The sequence below is a fragment of the Delphinus delphis genome, chromosome 5 (genome assembly GCF_949987515.2).
Source record: "Delphinus delphis chromosome 5, mDelDel1.2, whole genome shotgun sequence".
NCBI lineage: Eukaryota > Metazoa > Chordata > Mammalia > Artiodactyla > Delphinidae > Delphinus > Delphinus delphis.
This window is the reverse complement of record NC_082687.1, coordinates 135,898,081-135,917,903: the sequence shown is the minus strand read 5'-3', so window position 1 is coordinate 135,917,903 and position 19,823 is coordinate 135,898,081. Positions and strand designations below refer to the sequence as shown.

Below are 19,823 nucleotides of genomic sequence, written 5' to 3'. Positions count from 1 at the left end.
GCAGCCTGCCGGGACTGTAGTCCGTCCCTGCGGGGGTCGGGGCGTGAAGGTGGAGCGGCGGGGGCGCGACGCCTACACTTCCCAGGGTGCGCCCCGCCCGCAAAGCGGCGGGGGGCGGGCGAAGGGCGGGGCCGCGGGCGGGGCGGGGTCTGCGGGGCGGGGCGGGGAGGGGCGGACGCGCCGCGGGGCTGCGGCGGCGCTGCGGGCAGGCGGGCGCAGACAGGCGGGCAGGCGGCCGGGCGGCCCTTCGCGCCGGTAGGCGCGGCACCTGCGGGCAGAAGCATCGGCTGCGCAGAGCCCAGACGACCCGACTCCGAGCTGCCGCTGAGATGAGCGCAGGTGAGTGTGGGGACCGAGGGACCCGCGCGTCCCCGAGCTGGGTCGCGGCGCCGCGAGGGCTGGGGTGGCTGCACCTGCAGACTGGGGGTCTGCTCCAGCCAACTTCTGCTTCAGGGTCTTGCAGTCCCGAGGGTCCAGCGCGCAGCCCCCTGTCCCTGCGCCCCAGGCGGTGAGCTTGGCAGCGCGCACTGGGGACCCTTTCCCCGCGCGGCGCCGGGGTGACTGCGCTGGGCTGTCTGGAAGGCGCCACTGCTTTGCTTCTCCCTGGCGTCCGGGGTCGCCACAGGCTGCAGGAGGCGGCCAGGGTCCAGCGAGGGAGCACGGGACCAATGTAGACCCTGCCACGGAGAGGTGTGGTGACATGGGGCCTTTGCGTCAGGGGCCGCCGCCCTTGTGCGGCTCCAGCAGCGCCTGGGTGGGCGGCCGTCAGGCCGACGCCCGACGCCCTGGGCTGGCCCGGGTCAAACTTGGGGTCGCGGAGCGCGCAGGTGTGTGCGACCCGCCCGGACGTGCGCGCGTCCTCTCTGCGGCCCCTCACCCCTGCGTATCCCCACAGCTGGCGCTGGCGACGCACTCGCTGGGTCTAACAGCCTCTGTGTGGCGCTGAAAAATCCCACGTCGCCACAAGCCAGCCGCGCCTAGTGCGCTTGGGGAAACTGAGGCCTAGAGCCGGGGGCCTTGGCTCCTGGAGAGAGTCTGGAGTGACCAGAGCCCCTTTTCGAGAGCCTTCTGGGGCTCGCCACTAGGCTGAGGGCTTCTCCCTACGTTCCCTGGCAGGGAGGGGCCGTCACCCCATTTTTCAGGGTGCGACCAAGACTCACCAGACTTGAGTCACTTGCTCAGCTCACGCAGCTGGGCCAGGTTTCGGACTCCTGTGCTCTCCCCTGAGCCTGTCTGGCCGCAGACTGCAGTATGGCTTCTGGCCATGGTGCAGAAAACAGTGGGGACAGCTGTTTTTCCGGGGGGGCTGGGGAGGACTGGGGAGGCAGTGTGCCTTTAGTGAGCACTTACTGTGTGCTCTCTGCTTGGGGGGTGTGCTTCCAGGGACCAACCCCTCCCAGGGGGAAACAGTTCCCTCCCCCTCCTAGGTGAGGAAGGAGGGACCACATGGGCGGTGGGAATTGGGAAAGCGGCGGGGAGCAAGTGGCAGGCCCTAGGAGGCAGAATTCTCTAGAAGAGGATTTCTGAAATGGCCAACCTGTTCTCTGGAGGTGGCTGGGGAGCGGGGCACCCCAAGACTTCACAGAACCTCCATTTATCTGCATTTATCTAATGGCAGGTGGGGGTAATGGCAGGGTGCACACAGGGGAATTTTAGGCTTTCCATGACCATAATTGATACCTCTGGTCTCTCCTGTAATCAGGGGGAGCCCCGGAAGAAGCACTGGCCTTTCCCCCTCCTCATGTGTGGTTGTCCTGGGAGAAGGCGTACGTGGGCACCAGGGCCCTGGGGGATCATGGGCGGAAAGAACAAGGAGGCTGGGGTTTGAATCACAGCGCCCACCTGCTAGTCGCGGACAGATCGTGGCCCCTTCTGGAGCTTGGCTTCCTGATGTGTAAAAGCAATATTGCTGCTTCCCTGGAGGGGATAAGGTAGGAGTGGGAAGCCCCCCATGCAGTAGGTCCTCCCTCGGTAGCTTGTAAGGGTCAATAGACCTCAGCCTTGCTGAGTTAACCGAGCCCTTCGGAACTGGCAGTGGGCATGCTCTCCCCTCGACCTGTCGCTCACAGCCCAGCTGATGATTTGCAAGGCAGTAGTTTTCACCCACAGCCGTGGTGGGGGAGAGCAGATGGTGGTCCCTTGTGCAGGGCTCTCGGGCTCTAACGTCTGGCCACTGTGCACATCTGGCAGGTCAGGGGCTTCCATCATCAACAAGGTCAGGTCCCCTGACGGCCCTCCCCAGGGAAGGCTGGCATCACCCCCAGAGCTTGGCGCCAGCCAGTAGGTGTGGCTGGGATCACGTGGTCCAGTCTCCGGCTGCCCAGGCGAGCCGATGGTCAGACTCTGAGGCAACCTGTACAAGCACCCCGGGTGGGAGGCTCCCCTTTCCTTTATGCCATCGGGGCCGCAGGCGTATCTTCCTTTAGTCCGATAACCCAGGGCGCCTTTGAGGTGGCTCTGGGGTTGGCATCAAGGGCTCATGCAGTTGCCTCCATGTGTTGTTGCACAGTCATTTCGAGTGGCCAGGGAAATTGTTCAAGTGGCAGCATGGTGAGGTAGAAGGAGCTGGCGTTCTGCATCAGATAAGTTCACTAGCTGTGCTTGATTCACTGTTACCCCCGCCTCGGTTTCCCCACTGTGTGCAGGGAACGCCTTTGGCTCTGTGTACAATGCTGGCCCACACTTGGCGGGACCCAGGAGATGATGGTGAGTCTCGTGGTGGCTTCCTAACATCACAGCCCAGGTGGTCACGGCAGGGCAAGGCGGGGCAGAGGAAAGAACCTGAGCTGGGAGGGGCTCCGGCGCCAGCTCTGCCCCCGTCGGGTCCGTGCTCTCCTGGAGCCTGCATGTCCTCCCCGGGGCAGCTGCAGGCCTGGTGGGTAGGATTTCCCCAGGTGGTCAGGGGTTCGTGGGGGACTGTGTTAGTCTTCCAGGACCGCCATAACAAAGTAACCACAGACCGTGCAGCTTAAACAGCAGAAATTTATCTTCTCACACTTCTGGAGGCTGGAAGTCTGACATCAAGGTGTGGGCAGGATTGGTTTCTTCTGAGGCCTCTCTCCTGGCCGTGTAGACGACCGCCTCCTCCCTGTGTCCTCACATGATCTTCCCTCTGTGTGTATCTGTGTCCTTATTTCTTTTTTATAAGGACACCAGTCATCTTGGATTATGGATTTGGTGGGGGGGGATGCAGGCCCCAAACAGGAGTGCAGGGCCGGGTGGAGAGCTGGGTGGCCGGCGCAGCCTCTTCTGTACCTGTGGCTGCTGTGTTAGGGTCATGGAGCTGGAAGGGGCCTGGGAGATGCTCCAGTCCAAAGCCACCTACCCACACAGAGGGGAAACCGAGGGCTGGGGAAGGAAAGGCAGCCCTCCGGGGGCCAGGAGGGTGTGTGGCAGACAGCCTGAGACCCGGTCCCCTGCTCTGGCTGGCTCAGCCCCGGCATTTGGAGCAGAGAGACACATTTCTAATCCAAGTGTGGGCTCTGCTGTCACCACAGACGTTCACCACGGCGTTCCTGACAGCAGCAGAAAGTTAGAAACCAGCTACGTGTGGGGGGGAGCGATGGGATACTAGCCATGCGATTGTTCAGCCACTCGACAGAGGTTTACGAAACGCCTGCTACGTGCCCAGCACTGCTCCGGGCCCGGGGCTCAGCCGTGGATGAGAACAAACGGCATCTGTATCCTCCTGAAACCTGTCCTCTGGGGGTGGCGGGAACATTCTAGTTAACTGTATGACAGGGGTTTCTCATGCTAGGAGAACGTGCTTAAGAAGAGCTTAATTTAGACAGCAGCTGAGGACAAGATTGTATATCTTATATGACTGCAACTTTACGAGACAGTGGAGGAGAGCAGACTAAGGGAAGTAGGTCAAGCCGTGCACGGCGTCCTCCTGGTGGAGGTGGCAAACGAGCCGCTGCTCCCCCCTCTGCGTCTCTATACTGCCCGTCACTTTCCCCAGTTTTCTTCACTGTGTGCGCCTGTCTTTTGCAATGAGAAATCAACTGAGACGAGAGGGTGTTGCTTCCAGGTCTAAGGCGGCCGCGTGCTGCTTCCGGAGTCTGTGACTTGGTGAGAAGTCGGACGGTTCCATCCGCGGGGGCCACTGTCCTTAGCTCGGGTGGGGGTCTCCCAGATGGCAGCACGTGGCTCTTAGCACAGGTAACGACACGGGTGCCCGTTTTCCGTGTGTGGCTCCATCTGGCTTAGGTGTGGCCAAAGAGAAATCATCCTGACCCAGAAATTCATCCGAAATGGCATCTGCAAAGGGTGGCCGTTGCCCAGGAACCAACGGGACGCTCTTTCACTCAGCCTGGGCATTCTGGTCTCCGAACTGTGTGTCCCTCACGTCCAGGGTCACTTCCTAACCCGCCACCCGAGACCCTTCGATTCTTTATGGTTTCCGTCCAGGAGGTAGTTTGGGGGTAGATGGCATATTCTCTAGACCCAAAGCCCTGACTTTGGTGAACTCTTGGACCGTCCAGTCTTACCGTCCCAGAAAAGGGAGTGGGACCCTCCCTCTGGAGAAGTCGCCTGTCAGACCCCCGGACCGTCCAGAGCATCGTCTGCATTGTGGGAGAGCTGTGAGCTGGTGAGAGGGAAGCAGCAAGTCTGGTGGTGAAGGGAGCGGGCGGGGAGGTGTCTGGCCTCTGGACGGGCCTCTCCTGCCGCCGGGCCTCAAGGCCAGGCCAGCTGCCGGGACGCTGAGCTGCTCGCCGGATGCCTGACCCCAGAGCCCCGGCTCCGCACAGACACGGGCGCTTCCTTGGCCTCAGATCCCAGCTCTGCCACCTGCCAGCACAGGATCGTGGAACCTCTCTGAGCTTCTGTTGCCGCCTCTTCCGGGGTCTCCGTGGTGCCCAAGGGTGCTGAGTGCGTGGCACGCGGAGGAGCTTGGAAATCAGTTAAAATAGTCGCAGCAGGAAAACTCGGGTGGTGTTCGGACGGCAGCGTGCATTTCTTGAAGGTGATCGCGTGGTCTCGCGAGCTGCCGTGGGGACCGGTCAGATGTGCGCCCAGCCCGCCGGCCGCCCGAGCAGCGGGCCTCGGGCCGCTAGGACGCGAGGCACAGCAACCTGAGTGCTGCGTCTTTGTTTACTCGGGGATGTTTCCATTGCCAAGGTCTCTAGGGTGTCGGGCAGCACCCTACTTCAGTGTCACGCAGCCTCGGCTTGTGGGGTGCTCCCTTGGGGCCCATGCCGGGACCAGATGCTCCTGGGACCTTTCTCAGGGCCGCTGGAGTGTCCCCACCTACAGATGGGGAAACAGATGCCTGGGCGGGCCCGTCAGGTGCCTGGCTTCACTTCATGACGTTTGCAAATGCCAGAGCTGCATTTGAACGCTTTTCTGCCCCTGCATGTATTAGCTGGTTACAATGGTAACTTTGTAACGTGTGGCCGAGGATGGGTAAGGTTTGACCCACTGGGGGCATCACGATGACGCTTTCAGTGTGAGTGGTGGTTACAACCCATCTCCTCCCCTGAGCCGAGAAGCGTGTTCCCATTTACAGGCGCGGCGCCTGCCCGCATAGCCAGGAAGGCAGAGCCAGCCCCAGCCCTGCTCTGTCTGCCCCCAAGCGTGTGCTCTTGGCCTCCAGCGGGGCTCCTGTCTGGGGTCATGGCGCTCCACCCGGGGATGGACAGCTCGGACCGTGAGACAGTTTCACCGCGTCAAGTCCCCATGCCCCCCTGTAACCTTGACCCCTGGCCCCAGTTCTTCCCTCTGCTGGGCCCTTGTGGCCTTCCGGAGCTGGAAGGCAGTATTCATGGCCATCCCAGGCCCCTCCAGCCCCAGCTCAGCCCTCCAGCGTCAACCAGCCCCGTCAGTGCCTGAGCTCCTTGGACCCTCAGCCCCACCTGCCGGACCTCTGTGTGACCTCGGGTGAGCCGGCTTCCCTCTCTGGGCCTCAGGGTACCTGTCTGTAAAAACAGGGACTGCTGCCATCCTCAGGGGTGGGACTGGCTTCCTTCTGACAACCCTGTTCCCCCACTGCCCCAGAGAGATCGTCTGGCTTTGAGGCTCGGCCACCATTTCAGGGAAACACGCCACGTGAGCCCAGAGGTCTCCGAGCACCCCTCTGTGCCACGTAGGCCCCATCTGACAATATCGCAGCAGGAAGCACTTTGCCCTTTACGCGAGGGTCCCAGTGTACGGGGGTTTCTCCGCAGCCTGTCAGGGAAGCGGCATCTATGGATGTCTGACGGATATCCAAGCCAGGAGAACATATGAGTGCGTGTCCGCAGGAAGGCCTGGGGTGGGTGGAAGGTGTGCTTTGAGTTCTGTGATGCTCACTTTGCCTTAGACTCAGCCAACAGTGAGCCCTGCGGGTGCCTCCTGCCCTCGGGGAGGCTGCCGGGCTGGGGGGGGAGCCAGGCCCACGTTAAACGGGTCCTGGTGCAAAATGACGGACTGGGGGGTTCACGCACCGTGTTGCCTTGGCTGAAGTTTCCTAAGCAGCCAGGCAGGTGGTCTCGATACCCAGGTGGCTTTGGGGTCAGAACACCTGGGCTCCGGTATGGTCCAGCCTCCGTCTGGTCGGGGCCACCTCTGTTCCCAGTCACCAGGTTGCGTAACTCACTGCTCTTTGCCTTGGTTTCCCCGCCTGTCAGGTGGAGATAATAGCGCCCGCTTTACGGGATTGTTCATGGGCTGTGGTGTCAAGGGCCTGGGGTGGTTTTTATCATAGCTGGACACACTGTCCAGGGCTCGGGGCAAAGCCCGCAGGGTCCACCGTGGCATCAGTTGACATCGTCAGCTGGCTCACAGCTCTTCCTCCATTGCTGGTTCTCCTCCTTCCCCCGCCTAGCCCGCCGGTCCTGTTCACACCCCCTGACCCGTCCCCGAGGGCCGGGAGAAGCCCAGTCCCCGGACAGCTGCCCGCTCCCAGGTTCTTAGCGGTGTCTGGGTTGCCTCGGAGCCTCACCACCCGCACGGCGACTCCGCCTGGCCCCCTGCACGTAGCGGGCACGCTGGCTGTCCTGGGGCTTGAGTTTCCTCACGTGCAGAACAAGGGGTTGGAGAGGCGAGCCAGCAACCCGATTCCAGCCAGCACGCCAAGAAGCCACCGCTCAGTGTCACTGCAGGGCGCGCGCGTGGGGCTGTCCCTGCTGGGCGTCTGTCCTCGGGGCTGGGCTGGGCTGAGCTGTGTGGATCCCACCCCACCCCGTGTCCGCACAGGCTGCCTTGTGACAGGTGCTGCGTGAACACCCGGAGCTTGGGTCCCGCTTCGCGCTCAGCCTTCTCGTCTGTTTGCCCTCATCCCGGGTCGAGGGCCCACAGTCAGGCCTCTCTCCGACCTTCTGCTCTGACCTTCTGCTTCTGCTCGGACGTCCGTGGCCCCAGGGTCTTGCTGGAAAATGACATCTCCAAGGGCCCGGTTGGCGCTGCAGTTGGGCATGAAGTTCCAAGAAGGAAGGATTGCGGGGACCACCCCGCGGACCCCGTATCAGTTTGGCAGCCCTGCAGCTGTCTCCATTCATGTTCCGAGAGACGGGGATGTGAGTGCAGGTGAACCAGGGGACACTGGGGCCTTTGTCCTCCTGGGCAGAGGGCTGGTCCTGGAATTGCGCACCCCCCCCCCTCAGCCACCGCACTATACAACTGTCCACCGCCACCCGGGGGAGCCTAGAGGCGGGATGGAGGCGGGCAGCACTGTGCAGCCGCAGCGCCCACAGCGGCCCCCACGGGCCCCAGTACGGTCCAACCTCCGTCTGGTCGGAGCCACCTCTGTTCCCAGCCACCAGCCGCCTCTTGAGGGCTCACAGCTGTTCTGGAAAAGCTCGCTCACTCGGTTTGTTGAACGCCTGCTGTGCGCAGAGCACTGTCCTGAAATTCCTCCTCCGTCTCCACACCTCCCCCGGAACCCAAGACGCCCAGGACCCTTTCCTCCACTCCTTTAGGGCCCTCCCTCATCAGGACCGTGGGCAGCAGGCGGAGCCAGGGGCTCCTGCCGAGGACTTGTGCCTGGTCCTGCCTGCTGTGTGACCTGGGGCTAGACACTGCCCCTCTCTGAGTTGCCTCATCTCAGACTGAACAACGGCCCCCCAAGATGTCCCTGTCCTCATGCCCGGACCCGGTGGGTGTGTCCCCTACATGGCAGAAGGGACCTCGAGGATGTGACTAAGTTAGAGAGCTCGCAGTGGGGCTCAGGTGATGCGGTGGGGTCCATGCCATCGAGGAGGAGGGGGCAGGAGGGTCAGAGAAGAGGGGCTGTGGTGGCGGAAGCAGAGGTCAGAGAGGAGAGAAGACACGGCCCTGCTGGCTTTGCAGACGCGGGAAGGCGCCCCGAGCCGGGGAAGGCGGGCGGCCCCGTTTTGCCAACTGCACGTTGTTCCGGAGCTGCGTGATGGGCTGTGGTGTCACACGCAGCCGGGCCTCTTCCTACTCAGGCTGCCTCTGCCTCCAAAGGCTTTAATGAGCACCTGGGGGGCCAAGGAGGAGACAGTAGCACGGAGAACTGGCCGCCCCAGGCTGCGGCCTTACACCCGGGGCGGGGGATCCCCGCCGGGCTCAGGACGCGCCGGGCGCACGCGCGTGGCTGCACCCCTGCTGAGTGGGGCGTGGGGAACCCTCATAACTATTCTGAGTGTCACTCCTGGTAGTTTGCAGTTTACTGGTAAGGAAACCGAGGCTGGACAGCAGGGGTGTGTCCGGTAACCTGGCAGCCGGGATTCTAGCCTGGCCAGTTGCCTGGTCCAAAACCCGCATGGCCTCTTGCTGAAACAACCCCCCCGGCCTCCGGTCGGCTTCCCGCTCCCGTTCCCCGAGTGAACACCTGACCCGTGGAGCTCTGAATCGTCCACACCTGCCGGTTCTGCGGCCACACTCTCTGCCAGCTCAGGTGGCCCAGTCTCCCCCCCGGACGGGGCGCAGTCTGATACCCCCGGCGTGCGGGGACCCAGGCGGGGTGAGGCTGTGCGAGACCCGTGCGCTCGCACAGGAGTGCGACCCAGGTAGGCAGGGAGGTGGCGAAGGGTCAGCAGACCGTCCAGTGTGGCTGGAGTGAGCCAGCCGCACGGGAGGGGCCGTCCGGATGGGTGAGCGGGTGTGCGCCCAACGGCGGGCCCGGGGCCTCGACACGGCCAACGCCTGCGGCCCTGAGCATCCCTGCTGCTGCTGTGATGGCGCCGCGTTGACTCGAGGCCCCGGGGGCCTCTGTGACACACTTCTCGCGGGCCTTCCTGCTGCTCTTGCTGTCCTTCGGCTCTGAGACCGGCCTCGTCTGCCAGGCGCTTGGAGGGTAATTGTGGAGTGCAGGGTTTCAAGCATCGGTTCCCTTGAGCACGCCTCCGACGTGCCGCGGAAATCAGGAAACGTGATATGTGTGCAGAAGCCCAGCGTCCAGCCAGGTGCCTCCCTGGCTGCCTGGGACGGGCGTGGGACGGGCGTGGGGTGCAGAGCAGGGCTGTGTGCTGAGGATGAAGGGTGGCCCTGCCAGGGCCGCCTCTGGAATCCTTGGGCAGGTCTCCCCGCCCTCCCGACCCCGCCAGACCTCAGTGTTGCTTTCGCTGCTCTTCCCTTCCAGCCCTCTCCTCCCGCCGACTCATTCTGTCCCCTCTGGCCAGGCTGGGCCCCTCTGCAGCCCTGCGAGGCCCGGGGCTGCCACATGAGAGCTTTATTCTGCCCCTGCCGCGGCTGACCCTTCCTTTCCTCCATTGGCACCCATCTCCCGACCTGACACCCCAAATTCCTTCTCTGAGAGCAGCTCACTGGGGCACAACGGAGCAGCCGGCCAGCAGCCTTTGAAGGAGCTACAGGGAATTAAAATAGCTGGCGGCAGCACACACGCCGAGCCCCGCAGTGAGCCCCTTGGGGAGGCGCTCTGCAGCGCACGGCGAGGTTTTCTGACAGCCCATGCTGTTGGTGAGGGAATGGGGCTGGCGAAGGAGGGGTCAGCCTCCGTCACTGGGGCGTCCCGTAGGAGGGGGGCTGCTGGAATGGAGCACCGTAAACCTCGGGGCTTAAAACAACAGCAGCTTATCCTCTCACAGTTCTGGAGGCCCGAGGTCCAAAATCCATGTCACTGGGCTGAAGTCAAGGTGTCGGCAGGGCTGCGCTTCCTCCAGAGCTTCTGGGAAGAATCCGCCCCCCGTCTCTCCCAGCTGCCAGCGCTCCTTGGCTTGTGGCCACATCGCCCCGACCTCGATGCAAGCATCTTCAGGTCTCTCCCCTCCCATCCGTGTGTGTGGTCAGATCTCCCTCTGCCTCTCTGAGGATGCTTGTGACTGCATTTAGGGCCCACCCAGGTAATTCAGGAGAATCTCCCATCTCAAGGTCCTTAACTGTATCACATCTGCAAAGACCAGCCGCATGATTTTTAACCACGTAAGGTCACGTCCACAGGTCCTAGGGCTGAGGACGTGGGTATATCCGGGGGAGGGGGGCATTATTCAGCATCCCCAGGCAGCTTCTCAAACGTTCTGTCTCTGGGACTGAAACCCTTTCTCCTTCCTGTGTGGGTCTCTAGAATAGCTGAAGGTTGGAGGAAAGACCTGTCGTTAGTTAAAAATTGTTACTGTTGGGGCTTCCCTGGTGGCGCAGTGATTGAGAGTCCGCCTGCCGATGCAGGGGACACGGGTTCATGCCCCGGTCCGGGAAGATCCCACATGCCGCGGAGCGGCTGGGCCCGTGAGCCATGGCCGCTGAGCCTGCGCGTCTGGAGCCTGTGCTCCGCAATGGGAGAGGCCACAACAGTGAGAGGCCCGCGTATCGCAAAAAAAAAAAAAAAAAAAAATTGTTACTGTTAAGTCAGCTAATTGTACACATCCCCCGATCCCCTGAGCTGGATGCCATCGGGGACGGCTGACCGTCAGTGTGCATAGTCTCTGAGGGGCGGTTAGGCGAGACGCACTGAGGCTTAAATATGTTCGTGCCCTTTGGTAGAAGAAGGCGGCTGATGTGATTGGTGCATAAAAAGTCGTTCGCTGAAGGGGTCACGTACTCTGCAGGGTGAATGTCCAGCCACAGATGCTGGGCCAGTTCATCATCGTCCGTCCATCCGTAGCAGCTGTTCTCCAACTTTGAGGGCGTAGGACCCCTTCACTCAAATTTATTGGGGACCCCAAAGAGTTTTTGGTTGAATGCATGGTATTGATTGATATTTGCTGTATTAGACCTTAAAATGGAGAATTTTTAATTCATTGAATAAGAGTAATAGTCCTTTGTATGTTAACGTAGGAGTGTTTTCAGGGATCAGAGTGGCATTGCTTTACGGTTTTGCAAATCTCATTAACATTTGGCTTAAGAGACGTCTGCCGGAGCTCCTGTCTGGCCTGTTTTCTATCAGTTGTGATGTCACATGTCACGGGGCTTCCGGAAAACTCCACTGTACACTCAGGAGGGAGTGGGAGCGATGGAAGACAATAACATCTCGATCTTTTTTATTTTTGCCTCTGCGCCTCGAGGCTTGCGGAATCTTAGCTCCCTGACCAGGGATTGAACCTGGGCCCTGGCAGTGAAAGTGCGGAGTCCTAACCACTGGGCCTCCGGGGAATTCCCCATCTCAGTGTTATTATGAACATGGCTTTGACCCCGCAGGTGCCCTGCTAGGGTACTGGGGATCCAATACCCTAGACCAAACTTGGAACTGGTGATAAAAGCTGGAGTATTACGTAGCCATTAAAATAATTGTGAAGGAGGAGTACAATGCATGTGTCTATGCTGGTGATAAATGAGGAATCTAGATTACACGCCGTGTCATCTGCAAAACACGCAGGCAAAATGCACCAGAAGAAAATACATCGCGATGCAAGAGCTACGGGCAACGCTGCCTTTTCCCTGACGCTTGGCTGTTTTATTTCCTTTCGCTTCTTCATTTTAAGGATGTGAGGGGGACAGGATGGGTCTCAAGAGGCTTGACTGGAGAGCAGCTGTCTGACCTGCTGGCAGCAGCCAGGTCCTGCTCCAGGGACAGGACGGCGTTCTCTATTTTGGGAGGTGGACTTTCACTGCGGAACTAGGGCTTTGAGTGGCACTGACATGATACAGGAATTTAGTGTGTGTGTGTGTGTGTGTGTGTGTGTGTGTGTGCTCTTGGGATAATTTAGTCTACTGTCATAAACAAGGGAAGTTGTGCTCTGGGGCAAATTTCTCGGTGGCCTATGAGGAGCTGGGAGCTGGTCTGAAATTCGGCGTCCTCTGTGGGAATGCCCAGCCCCGGCAGGGCTCCAGCGGAGAGCTAAATATATCCTGGGTGTGTGCTGGCAACCTCGGGCGCCTCAACGCCCAGCCGGCCTCGGAGCAGAGCTCAGGGGAGTAATTGATTTGTCTGATAAAGTTCTATGTCTGCTGTTGACGGAGCATGTAGTAACGCCAGGCCTGGTAGAGACATCGTCCAGGCTCCGTCTTGAATGCCGCAAATCCCTGTGGGGCGAGGATTCTTGCTCCCAGTTTACAGATGAGGGCAGGCAGACAAAGACAGGAGGCAAGACCCCCCCCCCCACCAAGGTCAACCCAAGGTCAGCGGCTGGCAAGGGAGGAGGTGACTACCCGCTCTGGGAGCACCGCCAGCGCAGCCTCCTCTGCGTGCGCGCATCTCCCCACCGGGTCTTCTGAGAGACCAGAAGCATCGTTACGCTTTTCCAAGGGCTCAGGCCTCGCAGGCGGAAGAGAATGGCAGTAACAATAACAGTAACGGCCCCGGACAGTATCACTCATCGAGTCTTCCCGACGCCGCGGGGGTGGTTTCCGTGACTGCCCGTTTTACAGGTGGGGACCCGGAGGCCAGGTGACCTCGAGAAACCTGCCCCGAGTACCCAGCTGGCGGTGGGAGAGCCGGCCTGTGAACCCAGGCAGCCCCTCCAGAGCCTGGGCTTCTGCTGGCCGGTGTCTTCGCTCCCTCGTCATCTGCATCACATGTAGGTCAGTTTGCTCTCAGCTCATCATGAGCCGGGCTTAGGTGCCTCCACGCCTCACGTGGCAGAGAGGGTGGGTTCCTGCTCTGCCGGCTGGGTTGGGGCGTGATGGCACAGGGATGTCGTCCCCTGGGAGGGGGCGGTGGGGGGGGCAGCCTCTGAAACGGACTTACGGAGAAACTTTCCCTCTTTTCGCTTAAAGTGTGACCCACAGCCTCCAAGATTGGCCCCTTGGGCAGGATATCTTGCTGGAAATCGGGCCTTCAGGACATTCCTGCCCCCGTCCGCCGGGCACAGGGCCCGCTTCCCCATGGGTGCCCCGCTCTGAGCTTTGCCGCCCCCCTTCCCCTCACTCCCAGGGCACCCCTGCAGCCCCGCAGGAGACCTCAGCAGGGCTTTGCTCTGGATTTGGGGCTCACGGTGGGAGAGCTGGGCCTCAGAATGCTTCCTAGCCGTGGCACCTCCTGGGAACCCCCTGAAAGCAGTCTGTAGGGAGGGGGCGGCTCCCCAAATCCTCCCCAACAAAGTTCCTGACACCGGGAAGGACACCCCTTTCACAGGAGACCCTCCCCCCCTCCCTGGGTCTCATGGACAGGCAACGCGTCAACCCAGCATCCCCGGGCTGGGGGTTGGGCAGAGCCGGTGGTTTCACTTGAGTGTATGGACCCCTTGGCCAGGCACTGGAGGTGGCCTTGATGGAGTTCTTCCCTCCAGGAGCTCCCAGCCTAATGAGAAAGGCAGATAGCACGTGAGGAAAACACACCATGAGAAAGCACTTCACTGGAGAGGCTGTGGGGACAGAGAGGAGGCCGGTAAGGAACCTGCTGTGAGAGAGAAATCCTGGCAGGCTTCCTGAAGGAGGTGACATCCCACTAAGTAGGAGTTAGCCAGACAAATCAGCAGAAGGGCATCCGGCAGGACATGCGGAGGTGAGAGTAGAGCGAGTGTTTGAGGAGCTTCACTCACGCCTCTGCCCCAGGCTGGGCCCTGGGTAAGTGCCAGGCCCATGGCAGGGGCCCACAGCCCATCTGCCTCTCAGGCACTATGTCACCTCTCAACGTACCTTGCACGGCACCTCGCTTGCAGGAAGCGCTCAGTGATGACGTGGCTGAGGAGTCACCGCATCCGGAGAGGAGAGGGGGAGGGAGCGTGGGACCACGTCTCTGCTGAATTCAGGCTCCTGGGCGTCTGCTAGAGCTGCACCGCGTCCCCCCTGCCCGCCCGCCATGATTCCGGGCAGAGCCAGGGCGGGGATGGGGGTGTCAAGCCCTCTCAACACGTCTAGCTGTGAAGGGAGGGAGTAAAGGCCCTGGCGCAGGTGTGGCCAGGGGGCAGGGAGGCCTCACCTGTTTGTCACTGTGGATGGCAGGGGGGATGGGACCAGCAGAGGGGACACGGGTGCCCCACTCAGCTGTCTTCCTTGGCCGCTTGTCCTCCCCCAGACCTGGGACTCATCCAGGGCCATGCCCAGCCCACTTCCTCTCAGAGGGCTAGGGGCCTGGCAGCTTCATCAGGAATGGTGGCCCTGTTCTCCGGGGGCAGGGGGAGGGCAGAGGGAAGCGGCACCTTTCTCCAGCCGTGCAGGGACAGCACTGGGGGTCCAGGTGGAGGCGCGGCACCTGTTCAGGTAGCCTGGGCCCCCTCCCTGCCCAGCAGCAGGGATGCCCGTGACCCAGTGCTTGACAGCTGACCCCACGAGCCCTTGCAGCCCACACACAACCCTGGGCATCATTTCATTCAAGAGTAGCAGACGGCTTGGGGCACAAGTGGCCTCCTCTGAGGCTTTAGCGCATCTTCCTAAACCCGGTAGCTCTTCAGGTCCGGGGTGAGGAGGGCGACCCGTGACCCCGGGTGATGGGCACGTGTGCCCACCGCATCTGAGGTGGGAGCCGCGCGCACGGCTGCGTGCCTACCCTGGAGGCTGGGGTCCCTGCCCGGTCCCCACTGGGTGATGCCAGGCAGCGCCCCCTGGAAGGACAGTCTGGCCAGGGAGGCGGGCCTGGGCGTGGTGGGTCACAGCGGTGGGCTTCAGTGCCGTGTAGACTGGTGAGACCCAGAGACGCAGAGAGGAGGCTCAGGACCCACTGTCCCGGTTCTGGGAAAGGGGTTACACCAGGAATAGAACCTTTTATTTCCCACGGCACCTCCTGGCGCTCGGGGCCACAGCAGTTTGGAGAGGAACGGCGCTAGTGGCTGGGATCTGTGGCTCGAGGTCGGGGGCACAGTCACCGGCCACCTGGGCAGCTCAGGGCAGCCTTGTCCAGCAGCGCCTCCCCTGCACCAGGACTCGGGGTGTTTTATCGCCTCCTGCTCGAAGCCGGGGAGCAGAAGCTCGTGCCCAGACAGTGTGACGGACCCACTCGACACGGAGGCTGTCCCTTGGGAAGTTTGAGGGGCTTGGCCCCAAGCACGCGGACGGAAGAAATTTCACGATGGATCCCTGGACCCTGCCCGGCAAGCCAGCGCCTTTACTTGGGGCTCTGAATCGCCTTCACTCGCGGATCAGCTGTGATCACACCCATGTACAGGTCTGCTCGGAACACTAAACGCAGTCTCACGCACCCTCCCCTCATCTGTGGAAGCAGAAATATTCAGATATCGATTCCTTGCCTCTGCTGGAGCAAATAGACCCGAATCCTGTCAACATTTGGCGAAGGCCATTTCCCTGGGTGCCCGCGAGCTGCGGGAAGATGAACTGCACAGCAGGCTCTGAAGGAGGCCACGCGTGGCTGTGGTCCTGCCCAGAAGGGGGAGGGGCTGGTAATTAACTACCAGCTACGTCTGGGGCCCAGACTTGTGGGTCTTTCTAGGTCTTTTTTTTTTTTTTTTGGCTGCATTGGGTCTTCGTTGCTGCGCGCGGGCTTTCTCTAGTTGCGGCGAGCGGGAGCTACCCTTTGTTGCGGTGCACGGGCTTCTCATTGCGGTGGCTTCTCTTGTTGCGGAGCACGGGCTCTAGGCGCGCGGGCTTCAGTAGCTGTGGCTCACGGGCTCAGTAGTTGTGGCTCACGGGCTCTAGAGCGCAGGCTCAGTAGTTGTGGCGCACGGGCTCAGTTGCTCCGCGGCATGTGGGATCTTCCCGGACCAGGGCTCAGACCCATGACCCCTGCACTGACAGGCGGATTCTTAACCACTGCGCCACCAGGGACGTTCCTTTCTAGGTCTTATAATCCATAAGATTACAGCTCACATGTGCTTGGGCCATTACTTCTCTGAGCGCTCCAATGTTTGTGACCTCATTAGAGTTTCCCCAGAATCCTCAGAAATGCTTAGGGCTCTAGGGGTTGGGGGGAAGGGGCGGCTGAGGTCACACAGCCAGAACAGGGCACAGCTGTGATTCGAGCCCAGGGCTGTCCGTCGGTCCCAGGCTCTCCCCACCACCCGGCGATGGATCACAGGAGAACGGGGTGTGCAGACAGCGAGAGCTGGAGGTCAGGTGTCATGACCTTGCAGAAGGCGTGTCCGCAGGGAAGCAGGCATTGCCGTTGGTTTTAATGAGAAAAGAGGCTAAAAAGACCCTGCTCACACACCCAGGCCTCCTCGGCATTGATTCAGAGTCTGCTGGTCCTCCAGAGTTCTCAGCTGCCACTGCCCTGCTCTGACCTTCCAGACTGGCAAGCTGGACCGTGGGCATCTCTCTCTCTCTCTTTTTTTTTTTTTTGCGGTACGCGGGCCTCTCACTGCTGTGGCCTGTCCCATTGCAGAGCACAGGCTCCGGATGCGCAGGCTCAGCGGCCGTGGCTCATGGGCCCAGCCGCTCCGCGGCATGTGGGATCTTCCCGGACCGGGGCACGAACCCGTGTCCCCTGCATCGGCAGGCGGACTCTCAACCACTGCGCCACCAGGGAAGCCCGGGGCATCTCTCTTTTGAAACAGCTGGCTCTTCTTTCCACACATATCTGGGTGCCACCCTCTGCCACCAGGGACCTTAAAGGGGGGACCTGACCCCTTCTAGGGGTGTCACTCTCACTTGAGTTTTTCAGAGTCTGCTTTATCATTAATTGTACAATAAACAAGACAGGTGTTTGTTTTTGCAAGAGCGGACGATTGAAGAGGAAACAGCGTGTGCCTCTGGAGAGGCCCGTGGCCGGCTGTCCCGTCTGCGTGGACCCCACCTCGGGACCCACCCAGCAAGCTTCCCTCACGCAGGACATACGGTCCTACAGCACGCTTATGAGCAGCTGGGTGTGATTCCGCTGAGTGGGTTTTCTGTGGTTTGGCCACATTCTCTTTCCATCACTAAGCACGGAGTGTTCTTTGCATTAAACAAACTTTTTCTATCGTGGTCAGATATACGTAATATTAGCTATGCCACTGTAACTGTTTTTCAGTGTGCAGTTCGTGGGACTAAGTACATTCACGTTGTTGTGAAACCTTCACCACCATCCTTCTCGAGAAATGTTTCCATCTTCCCCAACCAGCTCTGTCCCCATTAAGTAAGTCTTCATCCGCCTTCCCGCCCCCCGCCCCCCGCCCCCTGGTGCCCAGCGTTCTGCCTCTGTGGACGTGGCAGCTCTAGGGTCCTCACAGAAGTGCAGCCAATCATTCAGTGCTGGTGCTTTCGTGACCGGCTCATTTCACTGAGCCTAGTGTCCTCAAGGTTCGTCCATGTTGCAGCAGCTGTCAGAACTTCCATCCTTTTCAAGGCTGAATAATATTCCATTGTGGGGATGGACCACATTTTGTCGATCCATCCATCCTTCCGTGGACACGTGGGTTGCTTCCTCCTCTTGACTGTTGGGAATGATGCCACTGTGAACACAGGTGAGCAATATCTATTTGAGTCATTTCCTTGGGGCACGTCCCAGGGTGGGATTGCTGGATCAAGAGGTATCTGCTTCATTTCTTGAGATGCCATGATGCCGTCTTCCTGGTGGACTTTACCATCGGTGCGGGGTGCTTTGAGGGCGGGGCCTCGTCTGGTGGGCCTCTGAGCCCACCTTGCCCCGGCCGGACTCGGAGTGGCTGAAGAGCATCCCCGCAATTCCACGTGGTCGCTGTGCCCAGCGGCCAGGCTGGGCTCTTGGAGGTTCCCCACGTGGGCTACCCCCTCTCCATCCCCCCATCTTTGCCCAGGCTGGTCCCCTCCTGGGGCGCCTTCCTTCCCTGCCCCTCCCCGCAGTCCTCCAGCATCTGGCCTGCGGGTGGATGTCCTGCTGGCTCCCTGACCCTGTCCCGTTCCTGCTGTCATCCCCACTGCTTGTCCACTTGTCCAGGTGAGTCTGGGCCCTTTCCATCTGCCTCCCTCTATAGGGACTCCAGAGGGGGCACTGTGTCCCCCCGCTCAGAATCCTCTGAGCCCGTGAGCGCCTGTGCAGAGCAGGGGCCCAGGACCCATGGGGGCCTAAATGCCTGAGCTGTGTCAGGGTGAGGGTCCCAGGGCCACAGCTCCCAGGACCCGGGAAGCGTCTCTGTCCAGCAGGGCAGCCTTGGTTCCCCGAGGCCATGCTGGGGAAAGTTGCAGCTGGACCCAAGGCCACATTGCGAGACGCTGCCCCAGGCAGCGAGGGATATATTTAGCCCCGTTGATGAGAACGTGTCCTGCACCTTCCTTCCTCTACTTCCCTTAGCCTGTGGACGTGACTCAGAGGGGTATGGTTGTAACTCCCCTTAACCTACCCCGTTGCCTGGTGATGCAGAGATGCTGGTGGGTGATGGTCCCCTGACCCATAAAGCAGACCCGACGGGGTCAGTGGGTGAAGCCCACTCCTCCCTAGGCTCAGCCAGAGCTCCCCCGCCCCCTCGACCGCCAACACCTTACTGCTTTGGAGTTTCGCTGACCTGGCCACGGGGCCAACTAAATTGTGGTAAAATAAATACAACCTAAAATTTGCCATCAGAAATAAGCATCGTTAAGTGTACAGTTCTGTGGCGTTAAATGCATTCATTCTGTACCACCATCAGCACCATCGTTTCCTGAACTCTTTTCATCTTGCAAAACTGAAACTCTGTCCCCATTAAACACCAATCCCCCACCCCCTCCCCAGCCCCTGGCAACCACACTTCTGCTTTCTGTCTCTAGGAGTTTGACGGCTCTAGAGACCTCATATAAGTGGAAACATATAATATTTGTCCTTCTGTGACTGGTCTGTTTCAATGAGCATAACATCCTCAAGGGTCGTCTGCGCTGTAGCCTGCGTCAGAACTCCCTTCCCCTTTAAGCCGAATAATATTCCGTTGTATGAACAGGCCAGATTTTGTTTGTCCGTCCATCGGGCTGTGGACACTCGGGCTGCTCCCACCTCCGGCTGGTGGGAATAATAATGGATATGCAAATACACAGTTTGGGTTTTCACGGTCCCAGCGGCAGCTCTGTGGCAGGTGGTCCTGTGGTCAGGCCACAGGCAGACCAGGCCAGAGCCCTTAACATGTGGGAACTTCACTGGTCCTTCCCCACCATCCAGTGAAGTGGGTACTCCTTGTGTCCCCGGTGTAGATGGGTAAAGTGAGGCCAGCAAGGTGAAAGGACTTCCTGCCATGCCAGCCTCTAGGCAAGGTGTCGGGGCACTGGGTGGAGGGGTTTCCACATTCAGAACCCACACCATCACCTTTCCCATGGGGTGTCCAGTCGCCTATGTGCAGTCATCCCTTCTCTCGGCTGTTTGCTCGTTCATCAGACACTGAGTGGATCCACTCTCCTCCTTGCCCCGGGATGGGCCAGGCGAGATGCATCAGCTCCATCCCACCCTTAGGAGCTCACGGGATGGGGACCGAATCACACGGACACAAAGAATAGTTGATTGACTATCTATGTCTCCACGGATACGGGCAGTGGGGGGGGTGTGTGTGCAAGCCATGCATTTGCCAACTCTGGCTACAGGTGGGGAAACTGAGGGCCAGGAGAGAAGACGGTTTCCTCAGACACAGAGCCAGGTGTTCTGAGCCCCGGGCCTGTCTCTGTGGCTGCAGGTTTTTTCCAGGATCCTTGAAGGTAAAGTTAGCAGGTCATGGTCTATGCTGTTTCTGGGGGATTTC

At 60.4% G+C, this 19,823-nt stretch overlaps 1 protein-coding gene across 9 annotated transcripts in view; it reads left to right on the top strand.

Annotated features, from left to right (window-relative positions):
- Positions 1 to 239: 239 nt before the first annotated feature.
- The window catches only part of ABLIM2 (actin binding LIM protein family member 2), a 150,852-nt gene continuing 131,268 nt past the window's right edge, over positions 240 to 19,823 (top strand). For all 9 annotated transcript variants that reach the window (XR_009519632.1, XR_009519631.1, XR_009519629.1 and 6 more), the window contains exon 1: positions 240 to 339. Coding sequence is in view for 2 of the 9 variants with exons in the window: in XM_060013032.1 (XP_059869015.1) it covers positions 330 to 339 (10 nt within the window). In the remaining 7 variants the exon portion in view is untranslated. The remainder of the gene's footprint in view (positions 340 to 19,823) is intronic.